Below are 24,120 nucleotides of genomic sequence, written 5' to 3'. Positions count from 1 at the left end.
CATTGCCCCTACCTTGAGGCCAACAGAGACCGTGGTGGAATTGGGGGCATTGAATAGAAGGCAGGGAGGCCAGATTTTAGTGGAGCTCTTTCACCACTCAGTCTTGTCCCAGCCCCGCAGCTGCCTCAAGAGCAACAGTCCCCAGCCACTCTTTGGAAAGCAGGGAGTACCTGGTCCTGGCGTGTGCAAGCTGACACTGGGGTGCCTTTGTCAAGGGCTGTGCCAGTTTTGCTGCGGTGACGAACAACCCCAGCGTCTCAGTGGCTGACAGCGGTGTCCGTTATTACAGAGCTCGGCCGCCAGAGCGTCCCCTGGGTTGGGACCTGCTCGTCTCATGGCAGAGGGCAGGAAACGGAGAGAAAGCAGAGCCAAACCACATAATCACACTCGAAGCTTCTGCTGGGACATGGCCAGCTTCATGTCCGCTCACACCCCATAGAACAAAGCATGGCATAGACAGTGGGTGGGATATGTAATCCCGCCGCAGGGAGAGCGACCCCTCAGGAACAATAATTCACTCTGCCATAGAGGTGTTGTGTGCAGAAGGATTTCTGTTTTGAATAAGCCATTGACCCACTCGACTCATGTGACTCCCTCTGCTCTAATTCTTCAGAATTATTTCAAAAGTCGATTACAAAGCTCTCTGCGTCCATCTCCCTCCCTCACACTACAGGCCCAAGACTCCATGATGTGTCTAGAAGGCCCTCAGGGAAGCTGGCCTCCCCACCCAGTTATTCTCTCACTGTCTCTCCTCCTCCTGGACAGGTGGGTGGCAGGCCCATGGAGCCCCTGTTCAGCAACCTGTGAGAAGGGCATCCAGCATCGGGAGGTGACCTGCGTATACCAGCTACAGAACGGCACCCACGTCACCACACGGCCCCTCTATTGCCCGGGCCCCCGGCCAGCACCAGTGCAGAGCTGCGAAGGCCAGGACTGTCTGTCTATCTGGGAGGCATCTGAGTGGTCACAGGTGGGTGCCTGGGCTGCCTTGTCCACAGGGACCCCAACATGGTGGTTTCCCTCTATGGTATTTCTGACTCAAACCCAAGTATCACAGTCCTTGCCAGCCCCCAGGTAACTAAAAGATGTATTCTAGCTCACATATTCTTAAATTCCATCTGAGGTGACAGTTTGGCTAAACAAACATGGGTAATGTGTTTTTGATCATATATATGTTTTTGGTAATATTTACCACAGTTCAGTCCTGTTTGCTATGAAGTCTCATGTAAAGATGGATGGGTGGATGGATGGATGGATAGATAGGTAGGTAGACAGACCAACAGACCAACCAACTGACCTTCTAATTTCCTTTTGGTATATAGGAACTCTAGTGCGATCTGATTGGGAAGGTGGTTTCAAAAGCTTTCTTTGAACTCTGTGTCTGTCTTTGTGGACTGTAAGAGGCAGGCGGACACTGGGAGGGACAGTTTTTAGTGTGCAAGTTGGAGTCACACATCTCATGCCATGAAACATTTTGGAAAGAGGTCAATTAAGCCTTAAGTTTTAACTTGAAAGACTGATTCTGGAAATATTTTATCTTTGGTAATATCATCCTTCAAGGCTTTGCGTTGACTTTGCATTAATGATTTCGACTGTTTGGCCATAATACCAAAAAATAGCTAAATAAAGGGCAAGTTTCCTCAGGTCCTCCATCAAATGTGTTCTAGGAAATTCAGAAAGGCTAAATCCAAGACACTCTTCAGTGTGGAAAATATTTTTAAAGTTCCTTTTTATGCCAAACAGTTGGAATTATTTTGAATAAGAAAGTATTCAGCCCATTCTTAATGAACGAAAAGTCTGCCATTGGCTGCTCTGAAATGGGGTTTACTTTTCCGACAGATCTTGACATGTACCCGTTTAAAGACCGGAGTCTTTAGCCTGACCTTATGATATTTTAGGGAAAAGAGAGAGTTTTTAAAATTTTGATTTTTTTTATATGTACTTAAGATTGTAAGTTGAACATTCAAGGGACCTCTTTTAGGGAGGGGGGCTACTTGCTGGAGGGGTAGGGGCAGGCATGTAGTCTCCCCCCACCCCCGCCAATCCACCTTGAGCCTGAGGTCCTTGATCACCTGGCTTTTGATCCAAACAAGATTTATGCTTTAATCAGATCAAAGCCATAAATTTTCCATTCAGACTCTTTCTCATAGAAAAAAAAAAAATAATGTCTGTACCAAAAAAACCAACCCTGACATTATCAGCTATCACCCTAGCATTAAGGAACGCCAGATTGGAAAATGTGAGACAATTGAAGCAAGATTTAAAGAAATATCTCTGTTCTCCCATCTCTATCTCCGTGTGTACCTGATCCAGTGCTGAAATAGTGTCCACACCAGTCAGTCTCCTTCTGGCTCAGTCCAGGCTTGAGTCACATGCCTCTTTCTGAACATTCAACTTGGAATCAAATCTTGCCCTCTTTGACGAAATGCTCACCAAACTGGTATTTCTACTGCTTCACCACATGCCGAAGCCCCTTTAAAGATTTTATTTATTTATTTGAAAGAGAGAGAGAGCACAAGCAGGGAAGGGGCAGGGAGAGAGGGAGGAGCAGACCCCCTGCTAAACAGGGAGCTTGACACAGGGCTCCATCGCAGGACCCTGAGCTGAAGGCAGACGCCTAACCAACTGAGCCACCCAGGCATCCCAATGCTGAAGCCCCTTCAATATTTCTTCTTCTGGCAACAAATGTGTTTCGGGGCAGAGAAATGTATTTTACTGCGGAGATGGCCTTTCTATAGCCAGCAGTGTTGATCACCCTTACTGTCTAGCCCCCAGCTTCTTTCCAGCTTTGTTAGAATGAGGAGCAGATACCAGGAAGGAAGCAAAAGTGTATGACTGTCTCCTATCCTAGGTCTCTCCAGAGGAAGCCCCACCCGCAGTGCTGCCCTTTTCTCGAAGCTTAAGGCTTCCAGCCAATGGGCTGCTGGTCAGAAGGGCTGAACCAGTGTTTGATCAAGAAACAAGCTAGACGTTAGCATTTGAAATTCAAGGGGAAGGGACAGGGAACGCAGAATAGAGTAAGACAATGCAGGAACTCCGGCAGAAGTGGGAAGTAGGCTTCTAGTTGAAGAAAGAACATGGGTGTGGGTGCTGGTGCCAGGCAGGAGCCCACAAGTCGAACAGTAAAGGCAGAGCTAATGAAATGGTCAGGGAGCATCACCATGCAGAGAAGCAGAGAGATGACCCTCAACTCAGTAACCCAGGCTCCCGGCGGCAGCCCTTCCAGCCATAACCATCCTGCCCAAGAGGGTGACACCTGCCCCGGACTGACCCCTTGCATCCAAGGTCCTATTAAGCCGACACCTCACCCACACACAGGACCAAAGACTCAAGTTCTTCAGCTCCCCCCGGATAACACCACAACCAGTTCTGATGCATGTGTATTTCTTCTAAAACAAGCCAATCTAAGTTAGTCTCAAAAAAAAAAAAAAAAAAAAGCCTCAGAGAGCTAAATTGAACTCATCGGAAAAATAAAGCTACATAACATTTTGGGATAAATGTTAATAATAGAAATAGAGATAACAACGCTTATCCTTTAGGTGCATTTTCTCAGGGGACGCAGTGGAATTTTATAAAAATCAAGTTTGCTGTGGTTCAGGAATATCACTGCTGTATATTTCTGGTAAATCAAGCAAGGCTGAAAGTAGACACTCAGATCACGAGGGCTCCATTTTGTGCTACCGCAGCGCCTGGGCTGTCCCCACCACAGCTCTGGGACCCAGCTGATGGGAGCTGGGCCTCACTGTGTCTGTACGTCTCAGCCTAACATTTCCGCAAGTTCCTTGTTTGCTTCCATGGTACAGACAGACAGGGCTTCTGTACCCGGCAAATAAGAGGGAGAGCTCCCTGGGTTTGCAGACCCTGTCACCTCCCCTTGCAGGCCGGATCATGCACGCTGTCGGTCCATCCTCCCAAGGTCATTAGGTCTGCTCTGCCTGGCCTTCCTTCTGCTTTGTTTGAGGTGGGTAACCACTCTTGGAGCCCGACGAGGTCCCTCCCTGAGCGCAGGGGGAGCATGCCAGGACCAGGCTCCAGATACACCCGTCAAGTCCGCCCTGTTTACACCCTGCCACCCCACCTCTCACTCCTCCTTCCATGACTCTTGCTGCCCGAGGGCATGGGAATCTTGAACTCTCAGGGCTTGCACGTGATTTGTCATTCCTCAGGCCCTCTTTGGGTCCCCTCACCACACTTTCTCTTGCGGTGTCTCCTGGGAGGTAGGTAAATTACCACAGGGACCATTGCTCGGTGACGTTCTTGGCATCCACCCTTAACACAGTCTGTAGCTCTCCGCAAGAGCTTGCCAACGGCCTAACGTGAAAGTCACCTGTGGCTCGGCTTTCCCCCCTGAGCCTGTGCTTTTGCCCCAGGCTGGCCCCGGCAGAGTGCACGGAGCTAGAGGCCAGTTGGAAGGAGTCAGGGGCCTCGGACATCTTTGCTTGGGTGTTCTTCCCTGGCTTCTCCTGGCCCCGTTCCCTGCTCTGCCTGAGGGTCCACCAGCATTTGCCCCGTGAACTTCTCCACTGCGCCGGTCTTTTGGACCTGGTAGCAGGCCACTAAATTCCTAGTTTGGTCTTCTGGTACCTCGAGCTCTCCCTGCTCTGGTGGCCCCACCCGCATCACTGGCCACTTGGCTGGAGTCACAGCTGGTACCATGTGCCTCAGACTTTAGAAGCCCAGGAACATCCTCATCCTTGGGTCCCCAGCACTGGGTCTGGCACATTGTTGCAACTTAATAGGCGTTGATGACCTTGAGCTGAATCAGACCGGATTAAACATCCAAATGGTGTCTTGCAGTGCTCAGCCACGTGCGGCAAAGGGACGCAAAAACGAACTGTGACATGCACCAACTCACAAGGAAAATGCGACGCGTCCACGAGGCCCAAAGCAGAGGAGGCGTGCGAGGACTACTCGGGCTGCTACGAGTGGAAGACTGGGGACTGGTCCAAGGTGAGTCTGGCGGGCCTGCGTCTCCACCCTGCCCGGTAGCACGGGGAGCTCTGCAAGCAGGAGCATGAGGCAGACCCAGTCTACCCACGCAAGTTCGCTTTCTCTCCAAGCTCTGCACCTGCCCATGACCCTGTGCCGTGTGCAGTCGGAAGGAAACCGAACGCCCCCCGAAGCATGAAGCAGGGTGCTCCGGATGCCAGTTGGCGGCCCTGTGCTGTGTGCTGGCTGTGCCCCAGAATCCTGTGGGGGGCTTGGCCACCGGCCATCACAAAGCCTCGTAAACACGGGGGAGCCTTGGCCGAGGCAGACACACAGGGGCTCAGAGGCAAACAGCACTTCCCTTCACTTTCAGGACCGCTGGGTGAGGACCTGTATGATGCAGGGGCAGGCAGGTGGGGGCCCTCAGGGTGGCAGAAAGGAAAAGCCATCTTCTAGAGCTTGGCCTGCAGCCCAGGGGGCAGAGGGGGAGGCCAAGAGGGTGAAACAGCACCACAACGTAAATCAGATGTGAAAACTTCTTCGCTGTTCAGCTCTTCTTTTATTCATTCCCCTGGTATCTATGAACCTGTTACCTCTGACGCCTATTTCCCAGGGGGCTGAGGTAGGTACCACTGTCACATGTGAGCACCAGCCAGGAGACCTGCTAGAGGACCTTTTCCCAAGAACCGCAGAGTTTCTACTGACATTCACTAACGTTTGCTTTTCTAAGGAAAAGTTCTAATGGTAGCATAGAGGGTGTTCCTGTTTCTTTTTTGGTCTTCGCAACTGAAAACTCCCCATTCACTTCTCTTGATGTCTCTTCACCCCAAGTTTGCAGACTGGTGGCCTGAGAGCGCCTGGTTTTTGCATGGCCTACACAATATCATAAACATTCTGGAATTAGTTACTAACATTTAAAAACAGGGCGATTTAACCTGAAAATCTGGATTTGGGCCCCTGTCTGGAAATCTGGCAATGTGGCGATGTGGCCTGAGTCCTCACTTGGCCACCATGACCTGGGGCCAAGCAGGCCTGGCGCCTTTCCCCAGGCCCCGGTCCTCCAGCCCCCCCACACTCCCACACTCCTGCAGCCACTATGCGTTTTGATTTAGCTGCCTGGCCCAGACAGTAATTTGGTTTGTGCCTCTGCTTTATGGAAGGAGAGATGGTTTGGCATTGGAAAGCAAAACTTATCCAGATCTGGTCCTTGTAGAAATGCCACCTTCCTGCAAGTGGTGAATACAAACTCCTCCAAACTCCTGGAGGGCACAAAGCCAAATTTCTCGGGTTCCAGTTTGCCGGCTGTACTAAAAGGCAGCTTCTGGATAACTGCAAATTTGGGGAAGACCAAACACACCTCTTTTTTATTTACTCCCTGATCGGAAGATCTGACCCAAGCTATAGAACCGGGCCAACAGTCCAGTTTCTCCGTGAATGTAGTAACACAGGATGGAGTTGCCAGGATGAGTCTTACGTCGGAGGAGGCTTCACTGAACTTCACTTGAAGGCTCTTGCAAAAATGCCATTAGAACCTCGAGTCCTGTGAGAGAGGCATCAAGGGGCTGAGTTACAACTCTGACTCACCATTTAACAAATCTTAACCTCTCTGACCCTCAGTCTCTTTATCTCTACAAGGAAAATCATTAACACTGGCCCTGCCTGTTTCTCAGAGATGCTCAGAACTTTCAAGGCATTAATATATGTGACTAAGCGTTTTGACAACTCAGTCCATTTTCCTGCCCCAAACCCAGCACCCAGTGTTTATGCTGTGGTCAGGCTCAGTCCCCAGGACTAAACTGTTCTGATCTCATCTAACATTGTCTTATCGATCGGAGGGCCCAGTCTTTTTATACAACCATGCCAGTGTCTCATAGCCATGTGTGTCAGACCCGGCTTGAGAAAGGTCACCAGTGTATCCCAAAGGCCCAGGGAAATGTACGTGAACTATCAATAGTTTGGGTTCTAATCAATAAGAAAACATTTGGGAGTATTCTGTGTCAGAATTATCAGAAGACATGGAGTGGGGGAGCTCCCCAACATAGTGAGAGGCAGAATACCGTTGTCTGGACTCCCAAAGTCCAGGTATGGATTGGAATAAAGCTGTCATTCTACTTGGGAAATTAGAAGTGGTCCTGTGGTCATACCCCAAATGCAGCCTGTGCTAGTGAAGGGTGACTTCCATGGTCACAGTTATCCCTGAGCAGGAAGCGGAAGGGAAGAGTGGTCGGTGAGGGCCTGGGCTGCATGCACCCATCAGCATCTGAGGGCACCAGGCATCGTTTCCTCTTTGAGGTCTACCCCTGCGCCTCTGCCCTCCGGCCAGGTCCTTAGCCCTGTTTTCTAGAAGGGGCAGTAGGTGCTCAGAGATGAGGTGACTGGCCCACACCCCTCTGGTGGAGTCCAGGCTCCTGAACCCCAGGTCAGAGCTCAGTCCATATGGAGAGTGACACTGGAGGCCCCGTTTTGAGCCATAGCATGTCCTACAGACCGTCATTGGCTCTCCAGAGTCTGGGTTTCTCCAGCCTCACCATTCGGGCTCTGAGGACCAGATGGACACTTTTGTTTTCTTAATACCATGAATTTCCTGGTGTGGGGAGCTGCAGAACCCTGGGAAGTAAATGTGAGTCGTACCTGAGCGGCCCAGCACCGTGCTACCCCAGACCTGGTAGCTCATGCTCGCCCTCCCCCATTTGGTCAAGGGCCCCTCCCTGGCTGAGGAGGCCGGTTTGCCATCCAGCAAACTCACACACACACACACACACACACACACACACACACACACACACACACACACAATCCACCAGGCGAGATAGAGCCTTTAGCTGGCCCCCCTCTTCACTAGCCAGGCCATGGTGAATAATGCCTCCCAGCTTTCTGGAAATAAAGGCATTGGAGGGCCACAGTGCCTGCTTTTTACCACAGCCAGCTTGATCCATCATCCCTGGCCAGAAAAACAGGAAAGTTCGATGCATGTGATGATCTCGACTGCCTCTCAGGGCTGGCATCTGATGGCATTGAGTTCGTGTGCACAGAGCCTTGGGGGAGAGTACTCAGCATGGGTGGGGGCCAGCTGCCCCCTCCCCAGCAGGTCCTGCCAGAGCCAGGGCCCAGGGCAGACTGGTTCTACCAAGCCTAAAACTTGTTCACGGACCCTGAACTGGAAGTCTGTGTACGCATGAACGTATGGGGAGCAAGCATGATGGGGCAGGGGCCGCACAGAGCTCAGCTGTGGGACCACCCCCGGACTGCCTTGCCGCCACTCCCTCCTGCCACTGCTATTACCAGGTGGGCTGGCCTGCCCAGTTGCAGAAATCTGTACAGTACAGTTCTAGAAATCTGCCCATTGCTTTTCCCCATGTCTTCTCTGGAGAATGGGAAGAATACAGTTCCCTGTGGGAGTTCTTATCCTCACTCGCTGGGTGACCGGCCAACACAGATGGATCCCACTGGATGGATCTTACCCTGACATTTACACTTGCTCGGACTAGATTTGCTTTGCCATTGACCTCTTTTCTTCGCCCCATGGCTGTCCCCTCATCACATGCTTGGGGTCAGTGTGCACTTTTAAACCCTCGCCTGCAACCACCCTCTAAACCGCCCACATGCCAGACTTTGAAGGCTTCGAACAAACTGCCCAAAGGAACATCAATAGAAGTCCGGGGGCTGTCACAGCCTCAGTGTATCTGGAAGCTTTGACGTTTTGCCTCCAAGCAATCTTCTATTGCTTGGCCCCAAGGTGCTGTTGAGAAAGATACGCTTGTCTCCAGGGAGATGATGGATGGGCGGGTCCAAGGAGATGCCACAGGTGCTGTCCTGCACGCACTGAAGCAAGAAGGACCAGTCATCCCTTGGGAAGGGGCTGGCACCCATCTCCTCTTGTAGCTGGGTGAGGGTGCCTGAGAACAGCGCCCAGAATCGTGGGGAGGCAGGGCCCCACCCCCAGCCTCCGCAAATGGCTGACCCCCAACTAGGGTCCTGTGCGCAGGACAGACCTCACATTCCCATTCCTGCTGAGGGCATTATTACTCTCTGCCTTGTTTGAAAAATGACCTGCTCTCCTGGGATATCAGCTATTTCCAGATCTGTGCAAATCCTTGTTTCCACCCGCTAAGTCCTGGGTATTCAACCTGGGGGCGGTGAGATGTCACTTAAAATGGGAGAAGAGGAAATCACATTTCTTTCTAGAATAGCATGACTTTTGATCTAAAGTTGAGATGTTTCAGTTTCAAGACCAGAGGCATTAATCTCCACTGAGATGATGGGATGTTTCTAATTAGAAACAAATTATTCTGGAGGGATTATAATGGATGGTGTTTTTAAAGAAAACCACTGGCTCTCTGCATTAAGAGTATGGCATTCCCTTTCACTGGAGAGATCAAAGTGACCGTTGACTTCCTGGTGCCTGTGGAGGTCCCGTGGACGGGGGCTGGCCTGACTCCTAGGCCTCAGTCAGGCCCCAGGTGTGCCCCTCACACCCGAGCCCCAGACTCTGATGTGGAAATCGCAGCACCTCCCACAGGCCTTGGGAGGTCAGAGGAAGAAATAGGCATTTTATTAAAAGAAGTCAGGGAGAGCCTCTCACTCATACATTGCTGTACCGTGCTGTCCCCAGACAGCTGGTATATGCCTTCCTGTGCTCTGGGCAGGGCAATGGGGCTTTCAGCTCCATGGACTTGGCAAGGAATGAGAGGGGTTTGCTACAGAAAGTGTTTCAGCCCATACCACTTCCAAAGCCTGCACCTACTTTCTTTGGTGGGGCCTGACCCCACACCCCACTCTGCAAGGCTGGGCTGCCTGCCAAGCTGGGGGTCTGCAACCAAGTCTCTGTGATTCAGGCAGCATTTCCTGAGCTCCTTTTCTCAGGAGAGAATGTGCCAGACCCATCCTGGGCATTGGGGGTGTGAGAGTGGACAGTGACCCAGCCTAGGTACAGACTGACAAGGAGCCAATGACGTTAGGCCACACTGAGTCCCCCTGGGCCAGTGTGCACCGTGCTGTGACACCCAGGCATCCTCTGCCTGGGGAAGCTGTGGATGGGGTTGCTGGTGGAAGGTGATGCTGTTTCTTTTGGGCTCAATGACAGCAGCCCCTGAGATCACTAGTGCTTTAGAACTGACAAAGCACATTCATTCATGTTATCTCATTTGGCCCCATCCCCGTTTTACAGATGAGAAAACTGGCTCAGAGCGGTGATGTGGCTTTTTTCCCCCAAGGTCACACAACTACAAAACGGCAGGGCTGAGTCTGGTCCCTGCCTTCTGACTCTTACTCCACCTTTCATTCAGGTGCATAATAATGTCAGAGGCTTAGATTCAGGAATTCAAGTATCTGACTGTTCTCTCTCCACCACCACCCCCATCAAAACCTGCTTCCAAAAGGGCTTTGTATCAGTCATTCACACTCTAGTATAAATCTCGTCGCTCTCTGAAGTTCTGTCTATTGTCTACCCTCATTTGTGAAATAAAATGTTGAGTCCTTATTAAAATAAACTTGAACGTCAAGGAGGAAGTGTGTGAGGCATCAGGGATATCAGGGCCCTTTTCTGGGTCGTGTGAAACCATACCACGCAGGCAGCCAGCACTCTGCGCGAAGACAGAGAGCCAGTCCTCCATCCGATATTACTCTTAGGAATGTAAGCAGCCAGGGAAAGGAGAGTCATCATATTTCAGTGCTCTTCAGAGCAGGGGCAGAAGCAAGAGAGGGCAGATAACCACCCTTGGTGTGGAGCAGGCCTGCCACTGGATCACAGAGTTCCAGAGACAAGTCTAGAGCTCATACCTGCTCCGTTGAGAGAAATGAGCTTGCTATAGAGCAGAGGAGCCCCCAGAAATTGCCAGGACAGGTGCCTGCATGGAAGCGGAATCATCTAATGATGCCTTTGTCCCCTCCGTTCCCCTGCTGTCCTTCCATTCACCCAGTGACCTTTGTCAAACCAGCTGCCTTTGTGTGGAGCCAGGGATCAGAGAGAGAGACTGGCTTCCCTGCACGGCAGCCTGGGTTTTAGCCTCTACCTGGACCTCGCCGTTGAATCAGAGTAGCCATTCCCCTAAGGAACACATGCTCTGTCAGTGACCCCTGAGCAGGGCACGTGGTCAGGAGGACACAGGTCCCACATCCCTGCTCTGCTGGCTGTCATCAGAATCCCATTTCTTCCATGGGACTATCAAATATTGATGTCTTAGAACAGCTCTTTGAATGTGGTTCAGGTCCCATAAAATGGTGCCTGCTCATGGTGACAGTGTGCCTAGGAGGGAGGAGACAGGCTGTAGCATTTGCAGGACACCTGGGCCAGCCTCTTCTAGCGGGAGTGGAGGGTCTTTCACACAGTCACTGATAGACTGAGAGAGCTAAGCTACCAGAGTGATCACAGCTCCTGCCCAAGGAGTGGCAGTGGCCCTGTGGGGTCCTCTGTGCTCCAGGCTCACAGAGCCCAGTCAGGAGCTCTTGGAATCACTAGCCCTTGCAGGCCTTCGGGGGTCACCTTGACCTGCGGGCTCTCTGGCCCTAGGGCCCCAGCCAGAATCTGCAGGTCGGCAGGTTGCAAATTCAGAGACATGGGGGAAACCCAAAGCTAAGGCTGAGGAGAGAAAGGAAAAACAGTTTGAGAGGGAGTACGAGTTGAAGGGGTGTGTGTGTGTGTGTGTGTGTGTGTGTGTGTGTGTGTGAGAGAGAGAGAGAGAAAGAGAGAGAGAGTGAGTGTGAAAGCATTTCCAGTTTCAAGGCTGGAGCAAAGACAGTGGGGATTTTCATTACTGTTTAAAACCTGCTATTTCAGGTTTCAGCAGCTTCCGACCATTGCACGGCTCATGCCAAGTCTGGGGGGAAATCTGTCAAAAATGCTTTTGAAGAGCTTTTGACATTTCACCAGCCAAGTGCTTTTCAGACACCAGCAGAAAATGGAGTTAGCATGAGGGTCTGCCCTTCCCCCACCCCCGTCTCATGCTCTGCGAGCCAGACCTGCCCCGGGCCGGCTGGCCCCTCTGGCCCCCAGAGAACTTGGGCTGCTCACGCTGGGCGGTGAGGGCCCCCCCTTGCCAGGTCTCTGGCTCACCCCAGAGCCCAGGGAGGAAGCCCCGCCGCCCCTGCCTCCATCAGAACCCGGGCTCCAGCAAGTATCAAACATTCCTGCAGCGTTTCCCTCTTCCTGAGGTTTTTACGACCTCTTTTTAAAAGCTAATTCTCAAAACACCCCTTTGGGATCTAGTGTTATTTATAGTCATGATTTTACAGCTGGGAGAAGTGAAGACAAGGCAGGCCTCGCCGCAGAGGAGCGTGTCGTCAGGGCCGGCCTCTGTGGGGTGACAGAGACCTGGCTCCTCCCTGCTGGGGAGCCATGTGGCCCTGGAGGAGGTCGGGGTGGGGGTGGCTGGAGCTGTCGCTGGGGAAGAGCTGTATGGTCCCTCTGGGTCTCCCATTCCTCCTCTCTGAAAGGCAGTGCTGTGTCCCGGTGCCTGCCGTTCATGCAGTCGGTGCATGTTTGTTGCACACCTACTGTGTTCTGAGCGCTGCCCTGGCTGCAGCTGCTGTTAGTGGGACGGTTAATGAGGACTAACGAGAATGACGGAAGCCCAGGGCCCAGCCTGCGGTGGGCATGCGGAAGGTGCACGCTGCTGCTGTTCCTCCCGCTGTCCTCACCACCATCACCATCATCCCAGAGAAGCCAGGCCCGGAAGCTTTGCACCATGTCTCACTGTCACGTGGGTCCGAGGGACCAAAGGCCTACCCCAGTTCTTTAGGGAACTCTTGTTTGCAGCCACACCAGAACTAACACCACAAGCCCGTGAGTCAATCCAAGTCAAAGATTTCTCTCTCCGTGGCCGTGAGCCTTTTGCTCCCCATGCACCAGAATTTTTCATTCCGTTGTTGCTTTTCCGGTGAAACTACCACCCCCAAGGGTCTTTGACTCCCCGTCCCAGGCGGGGGAGCGCCCTGGGATGGGTGGCAGGCCATCAAGCCTTGTCTGTGATACGCAGCTGCAGGCACCTGCTGGGGAGAGGGTGTGAGGGGCTGCCCTCACTTGGGGTCGTCTGGCAGAGAGCTTTTCCGCTGGATTTATTACTGCTTCATTTCTGTCTTTGTGTCCCGAGTCTCAGGGAGCCGCATTCAATGTTAATGTAATGAGTGACCTGAAAAAAATACCCCACAGTGAAAGAGTGCTTCAAACAAGACCAGATATGTTTTTGGGGTTTTTTATAGATCTGTTTGCTGGGATTTTTAAAAGCCCGAGAACGGCTTCACAGCAATGCTTGAGGCTAATCCGATGCTATCAGGAGCCACTGTGGTCTCGTCACTGTTTAATTAAAGCTGAGGCCAAGGGGAGGCAGGCAGAGATGGAATTCCTTGTCTGTTACCCTGAATGCGGCAAGCTCAAGTTACAAGGGGAGGCTGTTCAAAAGCAACCCCTCGGACCCGTCTGGAAGCACATTCGTCTTCAGTATCAGCTCAGCTTCTAATTGTGCTCCCGAAGGTCATCTGTCTGAGCTGCTCGATCGGGGCCGGGAGCCAGGCAAAGGCGGACAGCCACACCTGCCTGCTGAGGCCTGGTGCCAGGGCGAGGCCGGCCCCTGGAGAGCTAAACAAGCAGGCCAAGCAGCTCAGTACCTTTTCCCGGGCTCCAGGGACTCCTGGTCCGTTCTCTGCTCTTGTCCAAGCAGTAACTGTTAATAATAATAGTAGCACTTGCTGAGGGCTCGCTCACAGCTGGTCACCTGTTCCAAGCTATTCTAGTCATTGAAATCATTCTGCAAGGAAAACTTTATTAACCTCAAGCCACAAATGAAGAAACTGGGGCCCAGATAGGTTAAGTAACTTGCCCAAGGTCACACAGCTAGTAAGTGGGGTGGAGTATGCCAACAGGTCTGTCCTGCCCCTGCTGCTCTGTCCCCAGTAGAACTCCAGGTAAGGAGAGTGTGGTTACTGGTGAATGTTAGGCCAGGGGTAGGCTTGGTACCACCTGGACTGAAATGAAAGTTTCTGTACATGCCACTTGGTTACCTCTGTGTCTTCTAACACCTGACACACTGAAGCGTCCTCTGTGTGGCTCGCTCAGACACCCCAAGGTTCTCAAAAGTTCTTCTAAATGACTACAAGCCTTTCACAGCTCACAGCTGTGTGAACAGCAGAGTCCCTAGGACGCCAGCAAAAATTTAGCAAAACCTAATCTGAGAGACAAATCCCTATGAGGGGCAGGGTCCGCAGGGTCCCTCAGTGCCCCCAGGGCAGCCAAGGGTCAGCCCCAGCCTGTCACCTGGCCCTGCCCTGCCTCATGGGGGTGCTGGAGGCCCATGAGAACAGACACTTGAGGCTCTGTGCAGGAACTTCAGAGGTAAATCCATGATCTCATGGAGCAGTTCTTTCTCCAGGCTGGGAAATTCAAAGCCAGTGACCCTGTGCTGGGAAAGATAATGAATCAAATGGTGGATCTGGGCAGTAACCTAGTTTCTTGTTTCCTGGCTCCCACAGAGGTTCCAGCCAGTACAAGCCATAATTCACACAGGAAGATGGAATTTGGTCCATGAAATGGGGCAGCTGGGGTCCTGTCCCTCCTCTGCCACTTACTAACTGTGACCTTGGCCCAGACACTGACCCCCACTGAGCTCAGTGGCCAGCAGCCTCAGGATTGTTGTGGAATGTTCCACACTAGTGTGGAACCTTACAAGCGAGCCCACGGGATAAGCAAACACACCATCTGTATACACAGGGGTGTCATGAATGCTCTCCCTTCCCCCCCACCGTCTTCCCCTCCCCCACCCGCCTTAGAGCCTATGAAACAAGGCTAAGAACTTTCAGAGGGGTAATCATTTTTCCAGGGTAACCCCAGACACCTGAGTTTTACAATGGTCGTTGATCATTTTCAGGCAGAGACCTTGTCAGTTTTGCATTTGGTTTGAATAGACCCACAGGATTGAGTTCTTGCCCTGATTTTTACATACACAATAATGACACCTGCAAAAGACATCGAAACCCTTCCTGATGTTCCTGCTCAGGAAGTGACTCAGCCGGGCTGACTGCCTAGCCGGCAGGGCCTTGAGTACCTTGTGTGGTCAGGGAGTGCCATGGGAGCGAGACAGGCATATTTTCAGGAGCCGTCTCCACTCACCAGTGTAGTTTCCTGGGGCCCCAGCCACTGTCTGTCCCGCCCTGGAAAGACTCCCTCTCCAAGGAGTGTGAAGACACTTAATTCCCAATTCTCCCTTCTGGATGTGTCTCCCACAGCAGATGGCTCCTGGGCCCAGGGTCCGAGTCAAGATCTGATGAGAAAAGGGCTGTGGATGTTGCCTCTAGATCAGCACGCCGATACCTCTTTCCCCACATATGCAGTTCAGTGCCAGATAGGCGCAGATCCTGGGTCCCAAGCACACGGTAATCCTGTTTTCCCAGGAAGCAGGTTTTATTATTTTTTTAAAAATTTTGCCACCAACTTACAGGTAAAAGTCTTTAATGGTAGAGGTGGACGAGTCAAATGTACCTAAAATATAGAATTCATTCAGGTGGCTACACGTTCAAACTTAAAGGTGTATATTTATATTTTAACTTTGAAATATTGCCATTTTTCTCTCTGCAGCATATTGTAAAGTCAGACCTGATGAAGCTGCTGGGTTATGCGGGGTCAAAAGCGAGTGACTAAGAGCAGTTTTGTAAGGTGCACCCTAACATTCGCCGTGTCTGTCTTCATCACTCACACCCTCTGAGTCCCCTGTTTGCCAGAGTACAACCTGTCACTGCTGAGTTCACAGAGATGTCGCCTCTTTCGGAATCTGTATGCATCGCCCTTGCGGGATGGTCCCTCGCAAGCCAGGCGTCACTTAGCACTGTGTTCGCATGACTGTGTTCTGTGTTGGCGACTCTGCTCTGTGTTCGCGGGATTTTGTGCTACATTAGGGTCCTTAGCCTTTTCCTTCTCTCATTCTGTTGGCGTGGACTCCCAGTCTCTCTGTGTAACCACGTGCCGGTTTGCTCTGAAGCAATTTTTTAACATTTCTTAGATCACCCTCCCTCGCTGTGATGATGGAGTCATGCCTCCAGGAGATACTTAATTTCTTTGCTTCCTTTTTTTTTTCTTAACCCCCGAGTGATCTTGCTACAAATAATTAAAGGCACCCCTTATCCATGCCCCTGAACTGTGAGAGGTTTTGTTCTCACTTAAGTATAAGGCAACTTCCTCTTTTCCAAGAAGAATTTTGAGTGAAAGCCTTCTCCCCCTTACATTCGTGCGTACCTGTCTCCTGTGTGTAGTCTCAGCGGGGCGGTAGCTGGATGTCCATTCTTGCTTAATTACACATATTTGTATATGATTCCTTAACCAGTTCATTGCAAGAAGACAGCTCTTTATACTCTACGCGGCACACTGGGCAGAAGTTCCGGATAAATCAGAGGTTCTCAGCCCTGGGTGGCCCTTCTAGAGATATGATTGATTGGTCTGGGACACTGAGGTTTTTAAAAGCTCGCCAGGTGATCCCACACAAGAGATCCCAGCTCCCTCCTTGATGCCCTCCAGCTGGAGGTCATGTTGCTATAGCAGCCTTCCCACATGCAAGGTCTCCTCTTGGTAGGACCCCTCACGTGACCTTATCCCTCCACCACGGCACCCCTCAAACTTCCCTGGGCTCCGGTGCCAACTCCTGAGGCCTAGGGTGGAGCCCAGAAATCTCATCTGTAATGCATGATGACTTCTCACGCCCACAAGCAGCCCCGGCCTGGTTTATCTAGAAGATAGGGTGAGGGGAGACATCGTGCTGAGGCCCTGGGGCTGGCCGTACCCATGGGGGAGCGTGCCTGTTCTGGTTTGAACGTGCCAGAGCCCACACGGGGGCTGCTTGTGGCTTTCCCACCTCTTTTGTGATTTGAAAAAGACTGGGACCCCTTCAGAGCACCATTCCCTTGGAGACTCTTTATCTTCTAAAGTGAAAAAACAAAACAAAAAAAACAACCCCAAAACCAAAAAACCATGATCCTGCTTGTCAGACTAGAAAACAGAATTCACCTGGGGCACACAAGCTCTTCGGGGAGCAGACAGTGCCCCCTTGGTCACAGACGGTACCAGCTGAGCCTGTCTCCCACTGAGCCTGTGCCTGGTGACTCCTCATAGACCCCTCTCCCTGGGACAGCCCTCCCTCCAGCACATGCCTAGGTCAGGCCTGAAGGGGAGGAGAACAGGGAGGCACGTGATCCAGACGGCACCCGGCGTTGCCACCAGAGGTGGCATTCAGAGGACAGGTGCCGCTCCCTTCTCCGCCCAGGTGCTGGCAGAGCTCCAGCTGGGCTGTGGCACCTGAGGCCTTTGTTTTATTAAAGATTTGCAGAGTGCTCTCAGAACCCTATAAATAACGGGTTGTGTGGGTGCTAAGGGACCCTGATGGAGAGAGTGCACCTGCGAACCCAACTCTCCGGCTGGAAGAGACCAGCTTATCAGAGAGACAATTCCCCGGGCTCCTGGGAGAGCGAGCAAGGGCCCAGCAGCTTGGAGAGCAGGATCAGAGCGGAGGAGCTGCGGAGCTGGCAGGTTCCCTGTGGAAACTTCATAAAAGGGTGCAGAGAGGGACAGGACGAGGGCAGGAACTGCATGGGGATGTCCTACCACGTGCACTCAGTGTGAACCTGGGATGTCTGCTGAGCTACACTGGGCTGGTTTTGGCAAACCAGGTCTACAAGGGCTGGAGATGCCAGCAACTTGGGCCTTGGTGTCTGAGTCAAAATAATACATGACTCCATGACTCCACAGTACAAGAAAGGTTGCACTTCATTTTCTCCCACTTAATTCTGGGCCCCAACTCTCTGGGCTTGCGGGAAGTTCAACCCCGCCCACTACTGAGCTCCGCTTCACAACCGAGGCCAGGGGAAAACCCCAGGGCCTTACATAGCACAGAGCACTGGGGAGACCCTGAAGCCATCATGCCCAGCATCTCCTGGGTGCCACCAAGCCACCCTGTCCGCTAGCTCAAGAATTTGGAAGCCCGGCTTTCTGCTTGGAGCAGGGGTAGAGAGGGTGGGAAGTGACATGCAAGCCTCGTAAATTAATATTTCGGCAACTGTCTTGTGTCTTCGCTTGGGCTGCTAAGAGGAAATACCATAGATGGGGGCTTAAACAACATATTTATGTCTCACGGTTCTGGAGGCCGGGAAGTCCAAGGTCAAGGTGCTGGCCGATTTGGTTTTTGGCTCGCAGATGGCTGCCTTGTCACCGTGTCCTCACGTGGTAGAAAGAAAGGCTCTGGTCTCTCTTCCTCTTTTTATAAGGACACTAATCTCATCATGGAGGCTCTGACCTCATCTAAACCTAATTACCTCTCGCAGCCCCCACCCTCCCTCCGAATACCATCCCATTGGGAACTAGGGCTTCAACATGTGTATTCGGGGAGACAAAGAACATTCAGTCCATAACATCTTGAAACAGGCGTCTTTCGAGCAGCTGGTGTGCAGCCAAGCCCCCTTGTCCTGCATTATTTCAAGCACCTGGGAATGACACGCAGGGGCCAGGCCAGGGGCAGCTGCATCGCAGAGCCATTGTTACAGCTGCTCAGCCCAGGTTAGGCCCCCAGTTCAGACCGTCCCTGTCTCCGGCAGTGCTCCTCGACCTGTGGGAAGGGCCTGCAGTCCCGTGTGGTACAGTGCATGCACAAGGTCACTGGGCGCCATGGCAACGAGTGCCCCGCCCTCTTGAAGCCTGCAGCCTACCGACAGTGTCACCAGGAGGTCTGCAATGACAAGATCAACGTGAACACCATCACCTCCCCTCGCCTCGGTGAGTGGCCCCAGGCTGCTGGGGAGGGCACTGCCGCCCCCAGCCAGCGAGTTCCCACTGGTGGTAGGGGTTCTAGAAGCCTGAAAGCCCCTCCTTGGGGCTTATCTGAGCCCCAGAGAGGCCAACACTTGCCAGCTCTGTAGAAGATCAGAGGTTTCGGAGATGGCATTTCATTCTTTGTCATGAAAAAGAAATCTGCGAGCAGCGACCTCAAACACAACACTGAGAGCACCCGCTGGTCACTCTGCCAACAGTGGGGAACACAGGAGGATGGCCCCTGGTTAAGGTTTTAGGGCTCCTGTGCATGAGGAGGGCAAGGGGAGGTGCGTTCTTCCAGAAATGAAGGAGCTGGGGTGTCATTCACGAAACCCTGGTGATGTGCACGGGATGTTCCTTAAGCTGATGCTGGAGAAGAAAGCAGAGGGCTTTGATAGGTTGGAGTCTTGAATTCAGTGGCATAGGAGGGAGAAGAGGACCATTTAACCTGAAATTAATGATTCCTGTTAACAATCTCTGCTTTTCCAAATAGAAGTACTTAAGGAATATTTTCCTATCCAGAGCCCTGTTCCCTAAGGCTGAGTGCAACCAGAGCGAAGAGGGCTTCTAAGTTGTTTCACTGGGGGGGTTGTCTTTGAGCTTGCAGAAGGGCACCCCCAGCCTCTGCATGCATAAGCCTCCTTGGTATGCTCCAGGGACCTCCCTCAGGGGGCCCTTCCCTCCGCAGGATGACCCCAAAGGACGTTTAGGCCCCTTGCTTGCGCTATGAGCTTATGCTTTGGTGGGCCCTTTGAAATCCACTGCCCCATGTCATTCTGTCTCATAAATGCCAGCGGTGATGGCATCCTTCGCCCAAAAAGTCACAGTGAGTACTGCTTAGCTGAGAAGCAGGGCGCGCAGTGCCCTTGCCCCACGGAAGCAGCCAGACCCCAGACCGCCATGCTCTGCCAAGTGGTCAGGTTAGACACGCGGGTGCGTCCCTGTAGTAAAAAGCGACAGCACACGGCCCTGGCAGGGGGCATATTTCCTCAAGTCCACGCAAGGCTCCAGAGTACATGTGAGTGAGGGCAGCCCCAGAGTGGGTCAGACCACGGACCCGCTCTGTGCATGCATCAGCATGTCCCCATGCCATCCGTAACCCCTGGGCTCTCTCTCTCCCCACCATCCCCTTAGCCGCTCTGACCTACAAATGTACACGGGACCAGTGGACGGTGTATTGCCGGGTCATCCGAGAAAAGAACCTGTGCCAGGACATGCGATGGTACCAACGCTGCTGCCAGACGTGCAGGGACTTCTACGCAAACAAGATGCGCCAGCCGCCGCCACCGTCGCCGAGCTCATGACACGTGGCCCAGTGGTCCCCCCGCGCTCCAGCGCGTGGTCTGAATCCTGATGACATGGCTAGCTGAAAGCCTGCCCACCCAAGAGCACACCGGCCCTGCAGCCGGGACCTCCCAGAGCACACTGCCGCTCGCCCACAAGGCTGTCCCAAGAATCCAACCGTGTAGAACTTGAGCGTGGACTTGACGTTTGCTGTTAGCGCTTTTGTACTTAATATATTGTTAACGGCCACTGGATGGCTTTCTACGGTAAGGAAAAAATAGGCGTGAGTCACAAAATTATCGTCATTTCTAAGGTTCCGTGTACCTCAAAGGGAACACCTCTGACAGACAGTCGTCCAAAGAGACGTCATGGAGTGCTTCTGTCTTGGCTTGCTTTTGACGTTTGAATTCCCGGTGCTTGATGTGCCATGGGGGCATTACCCCCCAAAGGAGACATTTTATGTTGAAACAGGCTTTATTCTGAAAGCCGGCGGCACCCTGGAAGGAAGGACAGATGTCAGCGAGCCTCTGCTAATGGCTTCTCCTGAGAGGGCCAGGCTGCCGGAGCCCTTCTGGACCACACGAGAATCAGCACTTTGCCTCTCAACCCATCTCTGAAAACATGTTCTCTAGATCGTGGGCCTTGTCTTGGAAGTCTTGTCCCTGACAGTTTGAATCTGTGTCAGCCAAGGATGCCTAGGCCCCATAGTTCTGCATACCACCTGTGTTGGGGAGAATATTCTGGAAGTGTCTGGGTTCGGGGTGGCATCTAATTTTTATACTCTACTGTCCATCACGTTGGGAAATAGAAAAGTCTTTCTTCAAGGTGCTCTGAAATGGGACATAGGTTAATTTGGGGGATGGGACTGGTTCCTGGCATAAAGGTGAGCTCAGGACAGCTTCTTCGGGGGGTTATGGCCCCTCTGTCTTCTGGGGGGCCTCTACTCCAGGCAGTACTTCATAAAGCTTTGCACCTTATAGATGGCTTCCCATTGACCTTGGCCATCTACCTGAAGTTGATTCTTTTTAGAACCTCTGGCCTGGGACCGGTTTCCTCCAAAAGCCACTCAGCCTGGTGTGCCGGGATCCGTGGAGGAGGGCCACCCAGCGAGGATCGCTGCACAACCACCATGTCTTCCCATAGCCCAGACCTTGCGGGACCCATCATTGTCATTGACCCATCTTCTTAGTAAGGCAAGGATGACTCTCAGAAAAGCACAAAGAAGGTCTTTCCCTCCTGCACCCCCGCAAAACAGAGCTGTGCCCTCTCCAGATGCCTGGGCAAATGACAAGAGTACAGAAGACAGTGGGACCCTGCCCGCTCTGGGAGCCGGGAGGGAAAGACTCTACATGCCAGGAGGCCTGTTTCGCTCACCAACTTGGTGGGTGTTGGATGGGTGCTTACGTTCAAGGACTTTACCGTGATAAACCCCCCTTCGCCTCCCTGATTGTGGACAGGGAGCCTCACGGATGCCAATCTCCCTGGGGTCATCTCCAAGGACTTCCTGATTTATTGGTGCTGTGTTTATGTATCTGCTTTTGTTTTTGATGATGTCACAACTTTAGGGTTAGCTTAAGGCTGCTTCAGTGTATGATTTTTCGTATTCCAGAGACAGAGAAGTGGTAGGGATGACAAGAAATGTGTGCGGTTCCACTTGAATCAACGAGAAGTATCGAGAAACCTGCTTGGGTGCTGTGTGTCAAGGACTGAGAGAATGCCAGGATGGAGTGATCCACCCTGCAGTGTAACCCCCACCCCACCCCCAATGGTTGCACCAGAGCCTGTGCAAAATGCTGTCCTCCCCAGCTCAGGCTTGGCCACCAACAGACTCCCCCAAACCCCGTTTCCACAAAACTCTCAAATTCTTGGGGAGCTAGGGTTCTGTGTTCCCCTAGCCCCAATGGGCTATGCTTCACCACAAAACGTCAGAAAGATAGCAGCCTCAGACACTGAGGAGCGGAGCCGGGGTGGGCAGCTAAGGAAGCCAGGGCAGCCTCGCTTGCCCATCCGCATGCTCGTACGCAGGCTGGGCAAGCCCACCGGCGAGCCCTTTCCCTGGTGCCTTTGAATGACCCCCTGCTGGTTACCTTGACTGTATCCACTGGATGCGTCTAGCAAGGGCCTCATACCTTCAAAAGGCAAATAATTGATTTGGTTCTTAGTAAACACCCGTTGGTTCCCCCAACGTCGGTGTCTTTCTGACCTCTTTTAGCTCGTGCTGGCACTGTTGCCCTGAAATTCCCCAGCCCGCCTTCTGTGCATGGCACAAGCAATGATCGATTTCAGCGAAGCCAGCCTGGCGCTCTTGTTCCACTGTATACAGAAGACATTGAAACCCTGTGATCACAGCAGTGACGTTTATTAACGCTACCCTGTACTGTCACTCAAGTACTGTACCTTTTTGATTGCACAAATGTGTTACTAACTGCAGAGTCTCACGACCTTATGGTGCTACTTTCGTGGGTACAAATGAAACCCTCTCACTTGACCATGGCTTGATATTACCAGAACACAGGGAAAGATCCTCGGCAGCAATAATATCATTGCTTTGCTCTCTTTTCTTCATTTCAGAGTCAAATGTATATATTTTCCATTAGTTAACTTACGTTACGTACTGTACCCGTGGTATTTTTGTTTTACTTTTTGGTGCTGGTTTTGAAAGAGAAAAAAGAACAGAAGACAAACATTGGACACCACTGTAAATGAAAAATTAATCATTTCATTGGAAGTGAGTCGAACATGTTTTAATAAAATGTTTTTCCATAACAATTTTAAGCTGTCTGTGAAGTACAAGACGAGAACCAGGGCTCGAGGGCTGACAGAGGGAGGCCTGTCCTGCAAGTGGGCCTGTAGCTTGCCTGGAACGGCGTCCCGACCACAGCTGTGGACGGTGTCAGAGGTCGCTACTAAATGCAGTTCTGGCGGTGGCCGCGTCTCCCTGAGCAAGCACTAACAAATCATCCTGTCCCAGGCCTCACCCCGTTGCAGTTGTAAAGCCCTGGGTGGGGACACGAAGGTCTGACAGCTGTGCCGGGAGTCTGGGTCTGACACAGAGCCGCAGCCACCTCGCTCGCGGAGACGCCCATGCTCTGTGGAGGTGCAATGACCGCTGGTGTGGGGGGCCCTGCAGACAGAGCCCAGGCTCTGGTCATGCCAGAATGGGCATCTGCTCCCTACAACCTGGCTTGTCCCCCTTTAGCCCCCGCCTCCCCTACCCTGCCTATGGTCCATTCAGCTTCTCTCCTCGTGCAGGTGTGAGGCTGGACCCTGGCCCTGCCATCCTTCCAGGCTGAGGACACGGCAAGGGTACCACACCGTGGAACCCCATCTGGCCTTGACACAGAGCAGAGATGTCACTGCTCCTTCTCCTGGTGGGGGTGGGGGAGAAGGCGGTTCATCTCCTTCTGGCATCAAGGAGAAAGAGCTCCCCAGCCAAGAACTTGGAGCTCCGTTCCACAGAGAGCGCCTCCTTTGAATGTTGGAGCAGCCCCCAGAAATTTCCTGAAGTCAAGACCATTTGTTTAACAGACAGCAAACTGCCCACAGCACCCCCAGTTGCCAGGAAACACGAGCCTGTTGCTTGTGTTAATCCTCATTAATCATCAGCCACCTACCTCAGAGACCTGTTAGAATCTTCTCCTCCTTTCTCTGAGGGCTCTGATCTCTCAGGAACCTCCAACAGCCCCAGTGGTATGTCATTTCTCAGGAGCGACTGCAATTCCTGGGTGGCCCTCCGCAATTTCAGTTTGGTGGGTGAAATTGACAAGCTCTCAGTCAGCAGTGTTGAGTGGGTTTCTAATAGGAACCAAGCACTCCCTGGAACTGATGAGAATGCAACAAAAACAGAACAGAACAAAAGACCAGCTCAGGAGCCCACAGCCCCACTGAGCAGGCAAGCCTGGAGTCTTGAGCGAGAGATGCAGGACCTCCAAGAAGGGAAAGGTCAGGACCACCTTTGTGGGTTTGCTGATTGGCCTCTGGACACAGACTAGAAGGGTTGAGGTTGGAACTTCCATGAGCTCTCCAGACCACGCCACTGGCTCGTGCCCCCTGTCCTGCATTGACACTATTCTTGAGTCACCGGACCTTCAGATACCCCATTGCATCTTGACCTCAGCAGCCCCTCTCCT

General features: G+C 52.3%; 1 protein-coding gene across 2 annotated transcripts in view; it reads left to right on the top strand.

Annotated features, from left to right (window-relative positions):
* Positions 1-22,723, top strand: part of ADAMTS17 (ADAM metallopeptidase with thrombospondin type 1 motif 17) — a 336,180-nt gene extending 313,457 nt beyond the window's left edge. For both annotated transcript variants that reach the window (XM_045795391.2, XM_087856712.1), the window contains exons 20-23: positions 766-970; positions 4,798-4,950; positions 18,493-18,670; positions 19,841-22,723. In XM_045795391.2, the coding sequence (XP_045651347.2) occupies positions 766-970; positions 4,798-4,950; positions 18,493-18,670; positions 19,841-20,010 (706 nt within the window). In that variant the 3' untranslated portion in view covers positions 20,011-22,723. The remainder of the gene's footprint in view (positions 1-765; positions 971-4,797; positions 4,951-18,492; positions 18,671-19,840) is intronic.
* The last annotated feature ends 1,397 nt before the right edge of the window (positions 22,724-24,120 follow it).

This window comes from Ursus americanus, chromosome 28 (genome assembly GCF_024610735.1).
Source record: "Ursus americanus isolate L20-20 chromosome 28, mUrsAme1.1.p, whole genome shotgun sequence".
Lineage (NCBI taxonomy): Eukaryota > Metazoa > Chordata > Mammalia > Carnivora > Ursidae > Ursus > Ursus americanus.
Note: the sequence above shows the minus strand (reverse complement) of the source record. Positions and strands in the feature narration are given on the sequence as shown.